The sequence below is a fragment of the Mytilus edulis genome, chromosome 2, assembly GCF_963676685.1.
Source record: "Mytilus edulis chromosome 2, xbMytEdul2.2, whole genome shotgun sequence".
Classification (NCBI taxonomy): Eukaryota; Metazoa; Mollusca; class Bivalvia; order Mytilida; family Mytilidae; genus Mytilus; species Mytilus edulis.
Genome location: NC_092345.1, coordinates 50,522,681 through 50,540,681, shown reverse-complemented (window position 1 = coordinate 50,540,681; position 18,001 = coordinate 50,522,681). Strand labels below are relative to the sequence as shown.

General features: G+C 32.3%; 1 protein-coding gene across 1 annotated transcript; it reads left to right on the top strand.

Moving 5' to 3' along the window:
• The first annotated feature begins 12,451 nt into the window (after positions 1-12,451).
• LOC139510899 (uncharacterized) lies at positions 12,452-12,817 on the top strand. The gene has a single exon (XM_071297445.1). It carries the CDS (start codon positions 12,452-12,454, stop codon positions 12,815-12,817), a length of 366 nt encoding a protein of 121 aa, XP_071153546.1.
• The last annotated feature ends 5,184 nt before the right edge of the window (positions 12,818-18,001 follow it).

The following is an 18,001-nucleotide window of genomic DNA, read 5'->3' as shown; positions in this document are numbered from 1 at the left end:
GTCCGTTCCAAATTTGCTGTTTTTATCTCAAAATAGTGCTGGTAGGTATTTCAAATCTGCTACTATTCATTGTAAAGCGTGTCTCGTAAAACGTTGGTACAGTTAAAAAAATGGAAAGTTTATTTCATAACATAGATATCGAAAAAAATATATATTTGTATAAAATAAACATTTGTTAATAAAACTAAATATATGAACTTAGTAGTCGTTTGTTGATGTCGTTCTCGTTTTTAATATAGATTAAACCGTTGGTTTTCATGTTTGAATAGTTTTACACTAGTTATTTTTGGGGTCCTTTATGGACTACTGTTTGATGCGAGCCAAGGCTCCGTGTTGAATATCGTGCTTTAACCTACAATGGTTTTTCTTTTACAAACTTTAACTTGGATGGAGAGTTGTCTCATTGTCACTCATACCACATCTTCTTATATCAACAACAAATAGACCTTTCTTGTCCTGAAATAAGAAAATACAAATTATAATAAAGATTTCTTTACTGCCTAGCAATACCATGTTTGTTATTTTAACAGTTTGTATCTTGGTATTATGCCTCATAACTTGACGAACATCTAGAAACTGCTAATGTTACGACAAAAGAGATGCTTTTATCTTCCAAATTGTGATGAAAAGTAGCAGTGGTGAAATTCAAATCATCCCTTAAAAAAATGTACAAGCTGGTTGATCTTTAATCGAATATTTGTTTCATAGAAGACGAATGCGCCAATAATTACCACAAGCCGTTCTCTTTTGTGAAAATGTAAAATACCGAATTATTCTTATCACCTGGTATGTACTTGAATAAGCAACACAATGGATGCCACATTAGTACAAATCTTAATTAAAGGGACCAGCTGAAGTCCGCCTTTGGGTGATGGATTTTCTCGCTGTGTTGAAAAGCCATTAGTGGCCTTCGGCTGTTATCTGCTCTTTAATCGGGTTGTGGTATCTTTGCCATATTCCCTATTTCCATTCTCACTATTATGATAAAAACAGTACAGTCCCGTTTCTAAAAAAACAGTAATGATTCAATGCAGAAAACAATATGTACTGAATATAACAAAAAAATCACTGCACAAATTTAACTGTAACAGTCGGAAACCCGGTTGAAATAGAACAAAAGAATCGAAGCTCTTTCTTAGAGAAGGCGATAAATGCTTACTGTAATGTTTACTATAGTAACAAAAATTTTAAAAGTTAATAGAAACAAATAAAATGACAATTTTCTTCTCAATAACGATGTGTTTTATTTTAAAACACCATTTGCATAAGTTTTAAATTTATCTATTAGTAGTACATAGTTAAGCAGAACAATTAGATATCAAGTCGACGACATGGGTATCTATCAAGTTGGATGACGAAAATGCATAACCTTCGATTTAAATTTGAGTGCACCTTTTTATGTTAGGGTGTGTTTGAGTTGAATATTTTATCTTGAAATCTTACAAAGCAAGAATATTTGATACATCATCTCGCTTCAGATTCTATCCTTTTCATATATCAACTTTATAACATAAACAAATCACAGTACTTTAAGATGAAATATATGGGTCAAGTGAAATACCTATCTAATGAATCACCAAAACAGAGTAGGTGTGTTAGAATAGCTATTTTTTTTACTAAAAGTACTTGACGACAGTCTTTCAAGTTGGATGATAAAAATGCATATCTTCGAAAAAAAAAACCATTTTTGGAGTGTGATAACTAGGGTTTATAGTCTTAAACCACTAAATAAATCTAGTCTGCCCTTCCACGAAATAATTAATTAGAATTTTTTTAAATGTTTATGAATTTTCGAAAATTTCACCTGACAACCGATCAGACAATAGTTTAAAGTCGAACCAATGCAGATAAGATCATTGATGCTCATTAGCTAGTAGATACATTTGTCTTTTAAAATACAACTGACATTTAAGGATCGTAATGTTGCTATGTGGATAAATTTATCGGGTTTCAAGAGCAAAATTGGCAGCGCGTCATCCCTACAATGGCTTCAAATTTAACGATTGTGAAAATGAACTGGCGTAATGGGGAGATAATTTTGACGAAGTAGAATCCTGACTGATAAGTTTCAGCAGTACTGAATAAAACAAATGTACATCATTACAGTTTTATCATGTAGCCGGTCAGTACAGTTTTACAAGATGGTAGAAATGTACCATAAACGTGTGATATAATTATTTGTAGTGTAGTTTAAGAGATGGTTTTTGCATAATTGTTTAATTGCGTTTTGGAATAAACTATCAATCAGAGCGGTTTCTGAAGTACATATAGTTCTGATATTGTCAGCTCTATTGATGTTAGCGTTACCTTGTCTCAAATTAGAACAATAAATAACAAATATTAACAATACAAGTTTATTTTCATGTGTTTATCACGGTTTACATTTTCAAGGATGATCTTATCTACAATAACATACTAAAGTAACATCTTTGTTTTTGTTCAGGTAACAATTGTTGTTATAGTCATTTATACAGATGATTTATTTCCAAGCTTTCAATAAATTTCGGTGAAGTCAAATGTTTGTACAGTTATTTCTAACCACTTTTGTTAGTTTTGTTTCGCCATATTAACCCCGGTGTATTTGTGAAACATCTGCATAAACTGGTGATACGCATGGCGATTTTGTATTCATAAGGATATTGAAAACTAGATGGTTCTAAAAAAAAGCAAAACAAACCAAGTCATGTAACTCCGTTAATGTTTTTTTACATGATTTAAAATCAGCCATTTTAACCTATTTATGGTCATTATAAAACAAACCTCCACAGACAGGATATTTTTATCCTGGTATTTATCAGATGGTTCTAAATATACCTTACACTTGGTCTCAGAAATGTCATTCTTATTTTATTTGCTAAATATAATGTTACTCCATTTATTGGAGTTTCTTTGGTGTCAATAGTTTTATATTAACTTCATTATTATCGACAATGTCATCAATGACGTATCTTGCAACAATGTGTGAATGAGTATTGATTAAGTTTCAAATTAACCATTGTAATTTACGTAAAACATAGAAAAAAGTTCATTGATATATTTAATACGTGTATTGTCCTGCAATAAGAAAATACGAAAGTTAATAAAGATTTATAGATAAAGAATTTTTTATAGATTTTACAACTATTATATTGATATTATGCGTCATATGTTGACTCTCTCTAAAAATGCAAAGAGGGAAGATTTAGAAATAGAGCATTACGAAGGAAGATGATTTCAGCTTCCCAATTGTGTTTACTATTTTTACAACTACTATCTTGATATTATACCTCATATCAAGACATACCCTCTAGAAATGAACAATGACAGACGATTTAGAAATGAAACTTACGACACAACAGATGACATGACATCTGTTTTCTTTTAAGCTGAGTTTTACTGTGCGTATTGTTGTGTATTTGTTTTTCCTACATTGGCTAGAGGTATATGGAAAGGGTCGAGATCTACAAAAACATGTTTTATCCCGCCGCATGTATGCGCCTGTCCTAAGTCAGGAGCCTCTGGCATTTGTTAGATTTGTATGATTTTTAATTTTAGCTTCTTTTATATATATCGAAGTTTAGTATAACGTCAAGTACCCGTGAAATAGTACATATTTTTGTTTAGGGGCCATCTGAAGCGCGCCTCCCTTTGCGGGATTTTCTCGCTGAATTAGGGACCAATTGGTAGCCTGCGACTGTTTTCTGTTCTTTGGTCAGGTTGTTGTCTCTTTGACACATTCCCCATTTCCATTCTCAATTTTATGAATATGTGATGGTGGTTCATTTCATAGATATTTAATATAAAAATATAGATATTTGTATAAAATTATATTTAACTGTTTAAAAACTTATCATGAAAAAAACCCCGAATAAACATGTGTTGTACTATTATGACACAACATAAATAATAATAAAGCTGTATAAATAAAGATTTCGTCAAAGCTTCAGCGATGTGATGTTAGTTATTTTCACATAAAAAAATGAAAATAACACGTTAACCATTGTATTTGTCCAAACCGCTTTTCTGGATTGACCTTCAAACATTTGAAAGCAAATAATGAATAAGAATCGAAACAGTTGAAGATCTACATGATTAAAAGGACATGAACAATCTGAAAATCCGTTATTGGTCAACCTGGTCTGATGGAGACGAAACCTTATATCTTGCTAAGTATTTCTTTATTTGAAACAAAGATAAAATCTGCAGAATTTTTTGAAAAGCGCAAATTTAACACAGACTACTAGCCTAGGGGGAAAATCAATGGTGGTATTACACCTATAAGTACATCTGAATCAGTGACAACTTTACGACAGATTTTATCCATCGGATCATTACTGATGGTGATACAATGCTGAAAACACATTCTGTATATATGATTCGTTTAAATTTCAGCTCAAACAATGTTAGATCTGTTAATTTGCGGAAGCAAATGTGTTGTGCTTCCCTGGCCGGGATTCGAACTCAGGTGACTGAGATATCCTGGCACCATATCGCCTTGCACTATGCCCGTTGCGCTAAACTACTCGAACACCTAAGCTCTACAATAATAAAGCTTTGGGTGGCCGGGTGTTACCTTTCCTCGTCAGTTTTTATCTAGCGTATAACGTCTAACACAGTACATGCTATATAGGGCATGAAGATGGAATTTTTACAAATCAGCTGAATCATCTATCGTAGACGATCTTTCAAATTAATGTATCACGCAGTCACAGAAGTAATTATATAATAAGAACGTCTGAACCAGCGACAACTTATATATAAATATATATTCCTATTGATTCAATATTCAAGAGCTTGCATTACCTATCGTGATTTCCTTTTTACCTTTGTAGTTGCTTTAAAGAAAGCCTTTAGCCTCGAGTTCCAAATGATGCATTCGGCAATCTAATAGATATCATCACGAGTTGTTGGTCGTTATTGAATATATGCATTATTGTAACATTAACCCCCCCGTCTTCTCCTCGAATGTGACCTACGTAGCTGGACTTATCACTAAGTGTGTAAATACATGAGCTTCCCGAAGGATGTTACATGTCAAGCAAAATCTGCATCTGAAATTATCCCCTGTTTTGGTGGGGTTTGCGTTGTTAACTAAAGGCTTAACTTTATGTTTTGATTATAGTTTACTGGCGTTGTCAGTTTATTTCAAATCTATGAGTTTGACTGTCCCTCTTGTATCTTTCGTCCCTCTTTTTTTTAACGTTACCGATTGCCGAATATGACTGTTATGCTAAATAGGAATTCGCATTTCTATGTAACTCGTCTTGGTATTTATATATCCAACATTTATGTATTTAGTTGTGAATTTTTTTTGCATTACTAGTTGGATATTTTGAGACGACGTGGTTCAGTATTTATATTTTCGGCCTTCGGAAACTTTGTCATTTTCTTATACGTTTGGCTCCGGTGGGTCATATTTGCTAAGTCGTTGTCTGTATATTTCGTTTGTGATTTGATTTCAGTTTTTTTTCGGTAAAGTTCACATATGTTTTATTTGTCTTCATTGTTTTACAGTTTTCTTTACTAATATACAATAACATTCTAATATAATATCTTTGTTATTGTTCAGGTTAGAATTGTTGTTGAAGTTATTATTACAGATGATTTATCTCCAAGCTTTTTAAAAAATCCATTTTTTTTCAAATGTTTATACGGTTATTTCTAACCAATTTAGTTAGTTTTGGTTTGCCCTGTTAAACCCATGCATTTCTGAAACATCTTCATAAATCGTAATAAACAGGGTAGTTTTGTATTCATAGGTACATGTACAACTAGATGGGTCTAAAACAAGCTCAGCAAAATAAAATTATGTAAATATAAAAAAGAAGATGTGGTATGATTGCCAATGAGACAACTCATCACAAAATAACGCAGACATTAACAACTTTAGGTCACCGCACGGCCTGCAACAATGAGTAAAGCCCATACCGCAAAGTCAGCTTTAATAGGCTCCGAAATGACAATGTAAAACAATTTAAACGAGAAAACTAACGGCCTTATTTATATAAAAAAAAATGAACGAAAAACAAATATGTAACAAATAAACAATCGACAACCACTGAATTACAGGCTCCTGACTTGGGACAGACACAAACATACATGATGTGGCGGGGTTAAACATGTTAGCGGGATTCCAACCCTCCCCCTAACTTGGGACAGGTATAACAGCACAACATAAGAACGAACTATAAAAATCAGATGAAAAAGGCTTAACTCATCAGATGGACAAAAATACAAGTGGACGTGGCCGGGTATTAGTACATCCCAACAACAAAAAGTCACTCGGAACAGATCTGAGAGTAACATTCTTTAAGTTAGATTTTGACAAAATTAAAAATCAGTCATACTAATCTTTTTATGGTCAGTATAGAAAAAAATCACTACAGATAAGGCGGCTGATATTTTTATACAAGTATTTGCCAGTTGGAACTAAATATACTTCACACTTGGTCTCTTAAATGTCATTCTTATTTTAAATGCTAGATATAATATAAATCCATTCTACGTTTAAATGAGTTTCTTTGGTGTCAAATAGTTCTATTTATACTACTACATTAGTATCGGTATAATGTCATCAATAACGTATGAAGCAGAATTGTGAATGATATTTGATTAAGTTTTAAATTTACTGTTGCAATTTACGAAAAATATAACAAATATATTTCACTGATATATTCTATAGATGTATTGTCCTTCATAAGGAAAATATAATGATTATTAAGATTTATAGATTAAGATTTTAAAAAGCTTTATTAATGTCGTGTTTGCTATTTTTACAAATAATATATTGATATCAAGCCTCATTGACCCTCTAGAAATTAACGATGATGGACGAATAAGAAATAAATCTTCACGACACAAGAGATAATTTTAGCTTACCTATTGTGTACTTCCCATTTTATGTAGCAATATTCCAGCTGCGCCCGAATACTGAGCATATAAATCCCAGGTGACAAGATATTCAAAAGCTTGCATTTCCAATCACGATTTTCATAGGGATGTACTTAGATGATAGTGTAGATTTTTTGTTAAATGCTTGGACTCCTTGGTGTTTGTCCTAAGATACAGGGTCAAATATTTCGTCCCATAACACCCATTTTTCTTTGCATATATTACTTCAACAGCTGATTAAAGTTCGTTTGCCATAATTTCAGCAGATTTTTTATTTCTTGACTTTTGATTTGAGACCCAAATGATATCAATGCAAAGATAAGGTAAAAGTCCAAGTAAGCCTCTTCCTGCCATTTAAAAAAGTATTAGATATCTAGAGAATATTTATCAATTTCCAATAAAAATTTGTAGCTCATTTTGATCATAAAGAAGACTTTTTTGTTAAATAAACTGATTGTGACTTTTCCCCTTTGTAATACTGGTTATTGCAAGCATTCCTGTTAAGTTTTGTCATAATCAATTCAATGATGGAGAAAAATCGAGTATAACGTAAGGCGACATCTACAACGGTTCGAGCACATTGTTTTCGAAAAATCCAAACCAAGCCGCATCATGATAGAATAAAGTGTGAACCAATAAATTATCAAATATTTATCTCACCTGCCTACAAACAGTTGAAAATGTTACAAGAGATGAATTAAGGACAAATACCATTAATAGACCTCTATGTCTTCGTTTTAAAGTCTATTTTGGTCCATTTATACCTCTTATTTCCTCAAATATTCACCTTGTTAGGCCAATAAATAAACATTTTGAGTAAACTTTCAATTATTTATGAAAGAAATGTTATAATAAATGAGTAATTGAAGTATTGAAGCTAAATGAACTATCCATATAATTTTTTTTTGTCTCCAAGGAGGTTTCAATAAGTCCCTACGTAAAACTTAAATTTGCACCGTTTTCCAGAGAGGTTAGTCAATAATTTGTTGTTAATATTTTGAACATGATTTTATCTATCTTTATTAAAGAAACATTTTCTATTTCAGCTGAATACAAGAAATAAGGAGAAATAGCTCCCCAAAACAATAAATATGGTTTTGTTTCAAATAAAGAAGTACTTGGCATGAGTAAAGTGTTATCCTGTCCAGTACTATAGAAACAATTTCATATAATATTTCATTGCATATAAGAAAATAAACATCGCTGGAAGTTAACCAATCAAAGGAGTAGGTCCGGTAAGGACCGATTTCGGCCTCAAATTTCAGGTTTATCTTACAAAAGATTTTGACCACTTTTTAAACACTTAAGTGTCTATTTCATTTGAATCAATTTATTTATGTGAAAGATTTTAACTGATATAGTCATTAAAAACAACCCGATTCAAGCTCAAATATGAAAAATCTACCAAATATGCCGAAAAATGTCACTTTTCAGATGATTTTTTGTCAAAAATGAAAGTGGCCGCATCCGTGTTCATCCTGAACCTTTATATATGTTATGTATTATCATAAAATACAACTTACATTTCAATATTAAGGATGAACACGAATGCGGCCACTTTCGTTTCACACGAAAACTGTCTAAAGTTTAACTAAAATGCTAGAATTGTGAAGATTTCAGTAATTTAGCATGACTTAATGGTTCTAGTACCCGATATATGTGCATTGTATTGTCAAAAACAGCCCATATTTATGTAGCAGAAGCATTCTACTGTCCAATAAATAACTAAAAGTTTACATTTTAACAATTTTGTAAAACTGCTATATTTTGGGGCCAAAAAGGGGTCTTACTGAACCTACTCCTTTTCACCTTTTTAAAACCTGTGTACAAGCTTTAGTAGCCATGCAACTTCAAGTTTCTAAAATATTCTATAGAAACCTAAATAAAAAAATAATGATGCTTTGAAATACCCCAGAAATATGTTTAAGACCCAGAAATGTTTAACTGCAATGAAATGTAGGATTAACTACCTTCAACTGTCAAACTCAAGGGAGTATTTTTATCGACCATGTACAATCTGTCATAGGTGCCAAAACATGCGAAGCCATGAAACTCCTAAAGCGCATACATTCAATCACTCAAACAAGCAATCCGCAAGAAACGACAAATTTTTTTTTTACCAGAAAATATGGAACACCAATATGGAGATTTATTCACAGGCCTAGGATGTCTACCAGGAACACATAAGATACGTATTAACAAAACTGTAGCACCAGTTGTACACGCACCGCGTAAGATACCCATAACTTTCAAAGACAAAGTCAAAGCTGAACTTGATCGTATGGAGGACATTGGTGCAATCTTCAAACAGCAAGAACCTACACAATGGGTCAACTCAATGGTTACTGTCATTAAACTTAACGGCAAAATTCGAATATGCATTGATCCACGTGATCTGAACAAGGCAATTTTACGTGAACATTATCCATTAAAAACCGTAGAAGAAGTTATCTCGCAAATGACGAACGCTAAAGTCTTTAGTAAACTGGATGCCACCAGTGGATTTTGGCATATTCAACTAGACGAACCTAGCTCAAAGCTATGCACATTTAATACACCATTTGGACGTTATAGATTTGCACGCTTACCTTTTGGGATAAATTCAGCATCGGAAGTATTCCAGAAAATTGTGTCTGAAATGGTATCTGACATAGAAGGAGCAGAAGCGATTATGGACGACATTCTTATTTGGGGATCAGACCGAAAAAAACATGATATGCGTCTTAAACAAGTTCTAGACAGAGCGCGAGAATACAACTTGAAACTCAGTGCTGGAAAATGCGAAATCAGCAAACCGGAAGTAACATACGTTGGACACCGTCTAACAAGTGAAGGCGTGAAACCGGACCCGGAAAAAATCCGTGCAGTCAATAAAATGTCAAAACCGGAGTGCGTCAAGGATCTGCAAACCTTCATGGGTTTTATTCAGTATCTTTGCAAGTTTATCCCAAACATGTCAACATTCAGTGCACCGTTAAGAACACTCTTAGAGAAAAACACAGCATGGCACTGGGATGACAAACAAGAAACTAGCTTTCAGAAGTTGACAGAAATGGCAACAAATGCACCACTGTTGCAATACTACAATCCGAACAAACCGCTTACACTCAGTGTTGATGCTAGTTCAAAGGGACTTGGAGCTGTACTGATACAAAATCAGAAACCAGTTGCGTATGCCTCACGTGCTCTTACTCAAACACAACAACGATATCCGCAGATCGAGAAAGAAACTCTTGCAATTGTTTATGGATGTAATAAATTCCATGAGTACGTATATGGTCGCCGTGTTCAAATAGAGACAGACCATAAACCGCTACAATCAATCTTCCTGAAACCGCTTCACCAAACACCGCCTAGATTACAGAGACTTTTAATAGCATTAGACAAGTATGATCTTAAAGTTGACTATAAACCAGGGAAAGAGATGTATCTAGCAGATCATCTCAGTAGATCGTTCCTAAAAGAAACAAAGGAAGTATTAGTACCAGACTTACACGTGAATGTCATTCATTTGATATCATACTTGCCAATTGCACCAGAAATGTATGCTAAATTTCAGAAGGAAACTGCAAATGATGAACACCTTCAGGAATTACAAGATGTCATATTTAATGGATGGCCAAATGAAAAATCTGAACCTATACACTCTTTGAGGCCATATTGGACTTACCGTGATGAACTTTCAGTCATCGATGGACTATTGTACAAGTCAAACAAAGCAATTGTACCAAAAGCGCTACAAAATGAAATGTTGGACAAAATACACGAATCACATTTTGGAATCGTAAAGTGCGAAAGCCGTGCACGTGATGTACTATTCTGGATCGGCGTGGGACAATACATTGAGGACAAAGTTAAAGCATGTGGACTTTGCGCTCAACATCAGTCTCTAAACGCAAAGGAACCTATGTTAATGTCAGAAATACCTGAAAGACCCTGGTCAAAAGTTGCTACCGACTTATTTAAATATCAAAAACAACATTATCTATTAGTAGTAGACTACTACTCAAAGTGGCCAGAAGTTATGAAACTAGACAATGAAACTAGCAAAAACACCATTGATTACTTAAAAGGACTAATGTCAAGATTTGGATATATTGACGAATTAGTGTCTGACAATGGTCCTCAGTTTTCTTCATTAGAATTCAAAAGATTTGCTACCGAATATGGATTTAAACATACCACGAGCAGCCCACACTATGCTCAGTCGAACGGACAAGCAGAAAGAAGAGTTCAAACCATCAAGAAGCTAATTATGAAATCGAAGGATCCACACAAAGCTCTATTAGACTATCGAAACACAGAGTTGGACATTGATCTTTCGCCAGCACAATTGTTCCTAAATAGGAGATTAAAAACATCACTACCTACTTCATTACCGCTATTGATGCCACAAAATGTCAACAACAGTGAACTTATCAAAAAACTCGAAATTCGCCAAAAAAAAAAGAAGCTAAAACCAACTATGATAACATTGTGGACCTGAATTGAAACAGCTAAAACAAGGAGACTCTATTGTAATGTACACAGATGGAAAATGGAAAGCAGGAACAATAATTCAAAAACATCACACTCCTCGCTCCTATGTAGTACAAACATCAGATGGCAGGCGTTACAGAAGAAACCGTAGTCATATAAGACCAACAGCTTACAATGGAAACACAGTCGAAAATGAACATTTCAAGAACAATCACAATTTAACCGTCCGTAAAACTTCAACTGTCTGTAACAATTCACAAACATTAGACCGCAGTAAAACCGTTGCGTCCGAGGAAAATGAAAGTATTGAACCATCTAAGTCACCCGTGACAAGATCTGGAAGAACAGTCAAAGTGCCAACCAAATTAAATGACTATGTAAAATAATTTTGTTGAACTGTCAAGTAGATTTTTAGAAAGCATTTAGTTAGTTTTAGTTAGTTATCAGAAAAGACAATATATAGACTTTAAAGTTAAATTGGAAAAGAGACATTAATCTAGTCAGTATTAATTTCTAGTCAAAACCAAGTCAGTATTAATTTTAACTGGGTAATACTCAAATTCATTTATTCATTAAATCATTTCATTTTCATTTCATCTTTTAGAAAAAGGGGGATGTCACATACCGTAATATTGACATATCTTAACCGGATACGATCCGGACATTATTGTTATATATTATGGTACTCTCCTGTATAGAAAGTTAATACATATCTTGTTATTGTCAACATGTCTTCCTCCTACTTATTTAACACCTTACGTTTATATCCGGTAGAACTGTGTTAACTTTTATTATCTAATACAGAGAGGCTAATATCCTTGAAGTATAAACAGTTTACCACCATATGTATTTATTAGTATTAAGTAAATATAATTCACATTGGTCTCTAAAATGTCAATATTTTTTCTTTTCTAAATATAGTGTACCTCCCTTACGTTAATATCCGGTAGAACTGTGTTAACTTTTATTATATAAACTAAGTAATTTTGCGTAGTGTCATCCTTGACATAGATAGCAAACTTGTATAAATAAGATTGATAATAATATTGGAAATACTATTGCTTTATCATTGAACAAGGAAGGGCATTAATTCTTTTGCAAAATGGGATTCGGAATCAGTCAAGACAAAGAAAATGAGAGAATTGGAGCAATCTTCGAGGCTATACGACACGAAAAGTTTCCGCTGGCTACATATTTAATTTCAAACGGCAAAGGGGTTAACTGCATCGACTATTTTGGTAGCACGCCATTAATAGAAACATGCAAGTACCGCAGAAATTTAATCAGAAAAAGGAGTATAGTAGATTGTGACCGAGAGTCTTTTGTTAGATTTCTCATCGAAAATACTTGTGATAGCAGCAAATGTGATATATATGGATGGACAGCTCTTATGTATGCAGAACGGAATGGTCATAGTAATATTGCTAATATTTTGGAGAAAACAAAAGTCGGAGAAGAGAATTATTAATTGGAAGTTTTAATAAAAGAAAATGTTGGACATAAAACAGGTCCTTGTAACCTTATGAAAATAGAAAAGACATCCCGTTGCTGAGTGACAACTTAAATAATGGCTTGAAAGATTTGTTAGCTATTTGTTGTAGATATTTATTCGGAAAGTAATCCAACTTCGTCTTGAGTGTACTAAAAGGACATGTGGAATAGCTCTAACCAAACAAAAAAAACAGAGAAGACAAATCCTCATTTTGAAATTTGCGCTTCTGATCTTAAACATAATATTGTAGCTCATTCCAAGCTACGACGATCTGTTTGTCAAATATTTCATGTCAAACTTTGTAAATATTATATGTATGTTTTTAAGATTGTTAAAAATTTTAAAAGATTTAAAAAATATATGTGTATAAAACAAACTAAAATATATAGAACTATATTATATTAGTAGCATATTTACCTGACGATATCAGGAATTTGGTATTTAGTCAAATCTTAACCGGAAATTGTGACACAATTAGTATTCTATAATTTATTAAATGTAAATAACATGTCGAAATATTTAGGCTTGAAATAAATATAATTTTGGATAAGTTTATGCAAGCAAACGAGGTGTATAGTGTCTTATACGATTACAGGTTTGTAATGTTTAACAACCATATTATATCAGTGTGTAAACACGTTAATTATGAGCTTTGAAAGTCAAGTAGTTCGAGCATTTTTCTGAGTAAGTGTTAAAAAATTTCAAATAAATATTCTTTACTGTGCATTCATTAGCCGTCAGTATCTATAGATTAACAACTTGTGGTTATATTGATAATTTAGAATCTTCCAAGAAGGTGGCGCACAAATTCGCAGCTAAATAACTCGATTGATGTTTTATTTGTATACAAGAGTTATATTCCTTTGAACTATGAGTCTATGTTTAATTTCATAAAGTCAATATGTTGATTGTTTACCTTGAACAGGGTTATAATTATATCTTATAAATATAGTTTTTTTTTATTGAATTGAAAATTATTACAAAATCTGTAATGTACTAGATACTCTTATTTTTCATTAGTTTATCAAAGACATTTATGTATATCTATAATATCTTTAATTTTTTTGAAATGTTTAAAATTAATATATACCAATATAAAGAATTATTTTGTTATCTTATAAATATTGTTTTGTTATCTGTAAGTAGTCATGCCGTGTTTATACGTCAAAAGTAAGCAAGGGCAAATCTGCCTTCATCATCACTAACTTTCTTAAGCGATGAGACAAACTGCTCTAAATTACAGATTACAGGCACTCGTTACAGAATAAAACTTTCCTTTATTATACCTTAATATACCATTAAGGTATATAGGGGGAAATATTCTGAAACAAGTGACTATGTCACAGAAAAAGCATCTTCCCAGTATTTATGAAATTGCTCTCTATTAAAGCAATATCCTGGAAATTATAAAAAAAACCACTTTTTTCCTACTTTTAATTTGAGGTACACTATGCCCGTGAAAAACATTAATTGTGCTGTCAAGAATACACTGTTTCAAGTTGTGGTATGCATCAAAAACTGTCCAACAGCATTCGTCATTCTACTCGTAAAGCGGCATTTGTATCTTAGATCGGTATGGTGTATACCATTATGCCAGAACTCAAATGAAGCAGAAAGCTGATGTAACTTATATGCTTTACTCGATCCCTTAAGACAAATACATGAAAGAAGTGTAATAACGCTGGACATAAACACAAAACAGTACACCATAGCCACCGTTTTATTCCAGAAGCTTCTAACTGATGCCGGATGCTAGAGTGTAAAATTGTAATTGGGACCTACCCAAAACAATTAGAACTTTTCTGAAAAAGACTATAAATGAAAACAGAACTATATTATCTTCCCATAATGATTGAATGTTAGGAAAATGGACCAGAGTTATCTTACTTTAATCACAGAGAGGGGAAAGCAAACAATTTTTGATTTAAGCCTAATTAACAATAAAACAATTTTTCATTAACAAATAAAGTTACCTTATTGAAATATAAGGACTTTGTTAGCTAAATCTATTAATTTTATTAGATATTATGAATTTTTAAGACAATATAGAAACATGCTAATATTAGTATAACATTTAGTGTAATTGTATGTTCCTGTGACACAAAGAAAATACAGATACAAATTATTTACTCATAAAGAATTTTTATGGCTGTCGCAATATAAAGTTTTTATATCATTATCTTCTTTATTTTTACATCAGTAACAATAGTAAATGAAATATAACCCAACCAAAGATCAAATACAGCCGAAGGCTACCGATGGATCTTCAACGCAGCGAGAAAATCCCGCACTTGAAGCGGGCCTCATTACACAAGAAACCAAAGACTGAGCAATTTGAAGCCCATCAAAAATAAATTGGGAATCTAAGGTGCTTCTGGAGGATTCACAAATCCTGCTCTTCTTTTTGCATTTCATCTTCGCTATTCAATTATTACAATTCAGATCCCTCCTCTCCATAGTTGGCGGATCAAGATAGAACTTCTGATCCACGAGATCATGATTTTCATTGGTCTCAATTGCAACTGGCTCCATCCAATCAAAATGCGCGAAGAAAATGATCAAATGTAAATGTAGAAAATGAAAATAAACAATTACCACGTGCTGATTGTGCAACAAATTGTTTACCCCGAACTATATCGATTGATACATCTTATGTTATTTATCAAATAATAGGAGTTCCTGTGTATGTTTCTTGTGCAAATGTAGAAATGTAATTTATATATTCGAATCCTGCATCACGAAATTTTTACAATTTGTACAATTTTTACAACCATATTTACACCTCCACGTTGAAGAAAGTTCAAGTGCTGCAAATGGTAAAAAATGATGAATAGGTGTTTCTCTGGTCTACCGGTAATTGGTGAGAATTGTGATTACAAACGCTGACTTAATCTGCCAAGGGTTGAGACTAGAGGAGTAAATCGTAACACTTTGCTAGCGAAGGTGGTTGTACCTGTTATGTTCCTCATTGTTATCACAACTATATATCAAATTTTTATTATTAGAATTATAGATTATCGTTGATCATCTCAACGAGATTGATTTTCTCGCTTGAGCCGGGACGGCGAAAGCGAGAAAGGCAATCGAGTTGAGATGACCAATGCTAATCTGTTTATCGCTATTTTATCTATGACGACGTTGTCAATTTCATGTCAATTTTGTTAGCAACGCCACGTGCCTGCTTAGTTTCTAGCGATAACTTTCCATCTCAAGCGAGTAGCATGATATGAAAAATTATCACAAAAAAAGATCAAAGGAAAAATGCACAAAATAGCGATAATAGTCTTTATTTGTTAATATTTTGTTTAATTTCTAATTATTTTTATTTGAGATTTTTAAATAATATTGCAATGAAACTAAACCACAGTATATTGCAGAAGTCGGGATTATTATTCGTAAAAATTATATTCCAATAACGCCACCTGATTTTTCCAATTGTAAAAATCGAAGGCTTTGTATGGATGATGCTCTATCGATTAAGATCTTGAAAATACATAATATTTATCTGCATTGCATTAATACGAGCCTTATGTATCAGTATTATTTTAAAAGACGAGAATATTTACTAGCTACAAAGCATCACTATATGTAATTTTAGGCTTTTTGAGAACTTAAAACTAATGTCTGAATTGTTGTCAAGGGGAATTTCCAAATGTTAAAGATAACACGATATAAAAAGTGTTTTGTAAGGGCAAACTAAAAAAAAAAAAAGGTTCAAGACATATTACCCTAGATATACATACACAAGGAATGATCTACAAGTAAGCTCTGTCGTCAATTGATTTATGTGCAAAATTGTTATTCAAACATATCTTCTCAATTGTTATGACTTTTAAGAGAGGTATTTCACTTGACCATGTATTTTTTTTTTAGAACAGTGGTTTTTGAATATTATTACATCACCACGTAGCCATGATAAATAAAAATAATAGAAACTGAACCAAAGATAGCTTTATACGTTATCAAGACAAAAAAGTCAACATAAACATGCTTGAACTTACAAAAATATACACAACTTCCGTTTTTCGATGAGATTATTGCCATTTTTTTAGAATTTTTTTTCCAAACAAACTGCTGAAAGGGGCAGAGATACTAATCAATGTTCTTTTGTGATCATTTTTTTTTTTTTATCTTTTGTTGAAATTTTTTAGTGTGATTTATTCTGATTGCATTAAATTATCCAGATGTATTGCACCTGCGTCTCTAAAAACATCACAAAGGATCTCCTTTGTGCACAAAAGGATATTTAATAAAAAAAAAATAAGAATAAGTTTTGAATTTCTTGCGCAAAACTAATGAAAATAAAATAGATAGTTTAAGATAAATTAATTGCTTTGATAGTGAAAATAATTTAAACAAACTTGAAAGAAAATATACCTGTTGAAGTCTAGATAGACTTGACACGTCGTTGTATTGAGTGTGCATCATGTTGAATTGTATAGCTTCATTGTTTCAATGAAGAAATTTCTCATTTTATATTCCTTTATTTCTGATAAAAATTTTAGTAAAATGGTTTAATTTCTCATTTCTAACTTCAAAAGACGATATCTATGATCGCTGCTTGTGAATTCTATATATAGAAAACTTGCATATTTTTTTATATGTCTAAAGTTTTCTTTTTTTTCAATATCAAACTTTGTAAAATCTTATAGAAAAGGGCAGTAAACTTATGCATATCCGTACCACTTACAAAACATGGTTTCGTAAATCTTCAACTTAATTCCAATTAAACTGAAGTATTTTAATAAAAATCTATATTTTTTTTATTAGGAAATCATTTTCCCCCTATTTTATAAACAATGTCTGGTCCTTTGTGCACTTATCGAACTCCTTTGTGGTCCTTAGTGCTTGTTTGTGCTCCTTTGAGCACAAAGGAGGTCCTGTGCGGTGTTTTTTTAAAGACCAATTTGCATCTACCATAACCAACTGTTTTTGTAACAAGTTTACAAATATGCATATAGGGAATGTGTAAAGGGTATTTTTATTCCGCAAGAACTAGACAAACATCAACCTGTATGTATTCAAATATTTTTGTGAAACATGATTTATATGATTATAAAGAGGATTTATGGTATACACGTCAATGCTGATAACGAAAACTTTCAAGAATTATGTTTGAATGTAATGACTTCCGGTAATTTTCTAAGACAATTTGAAAAA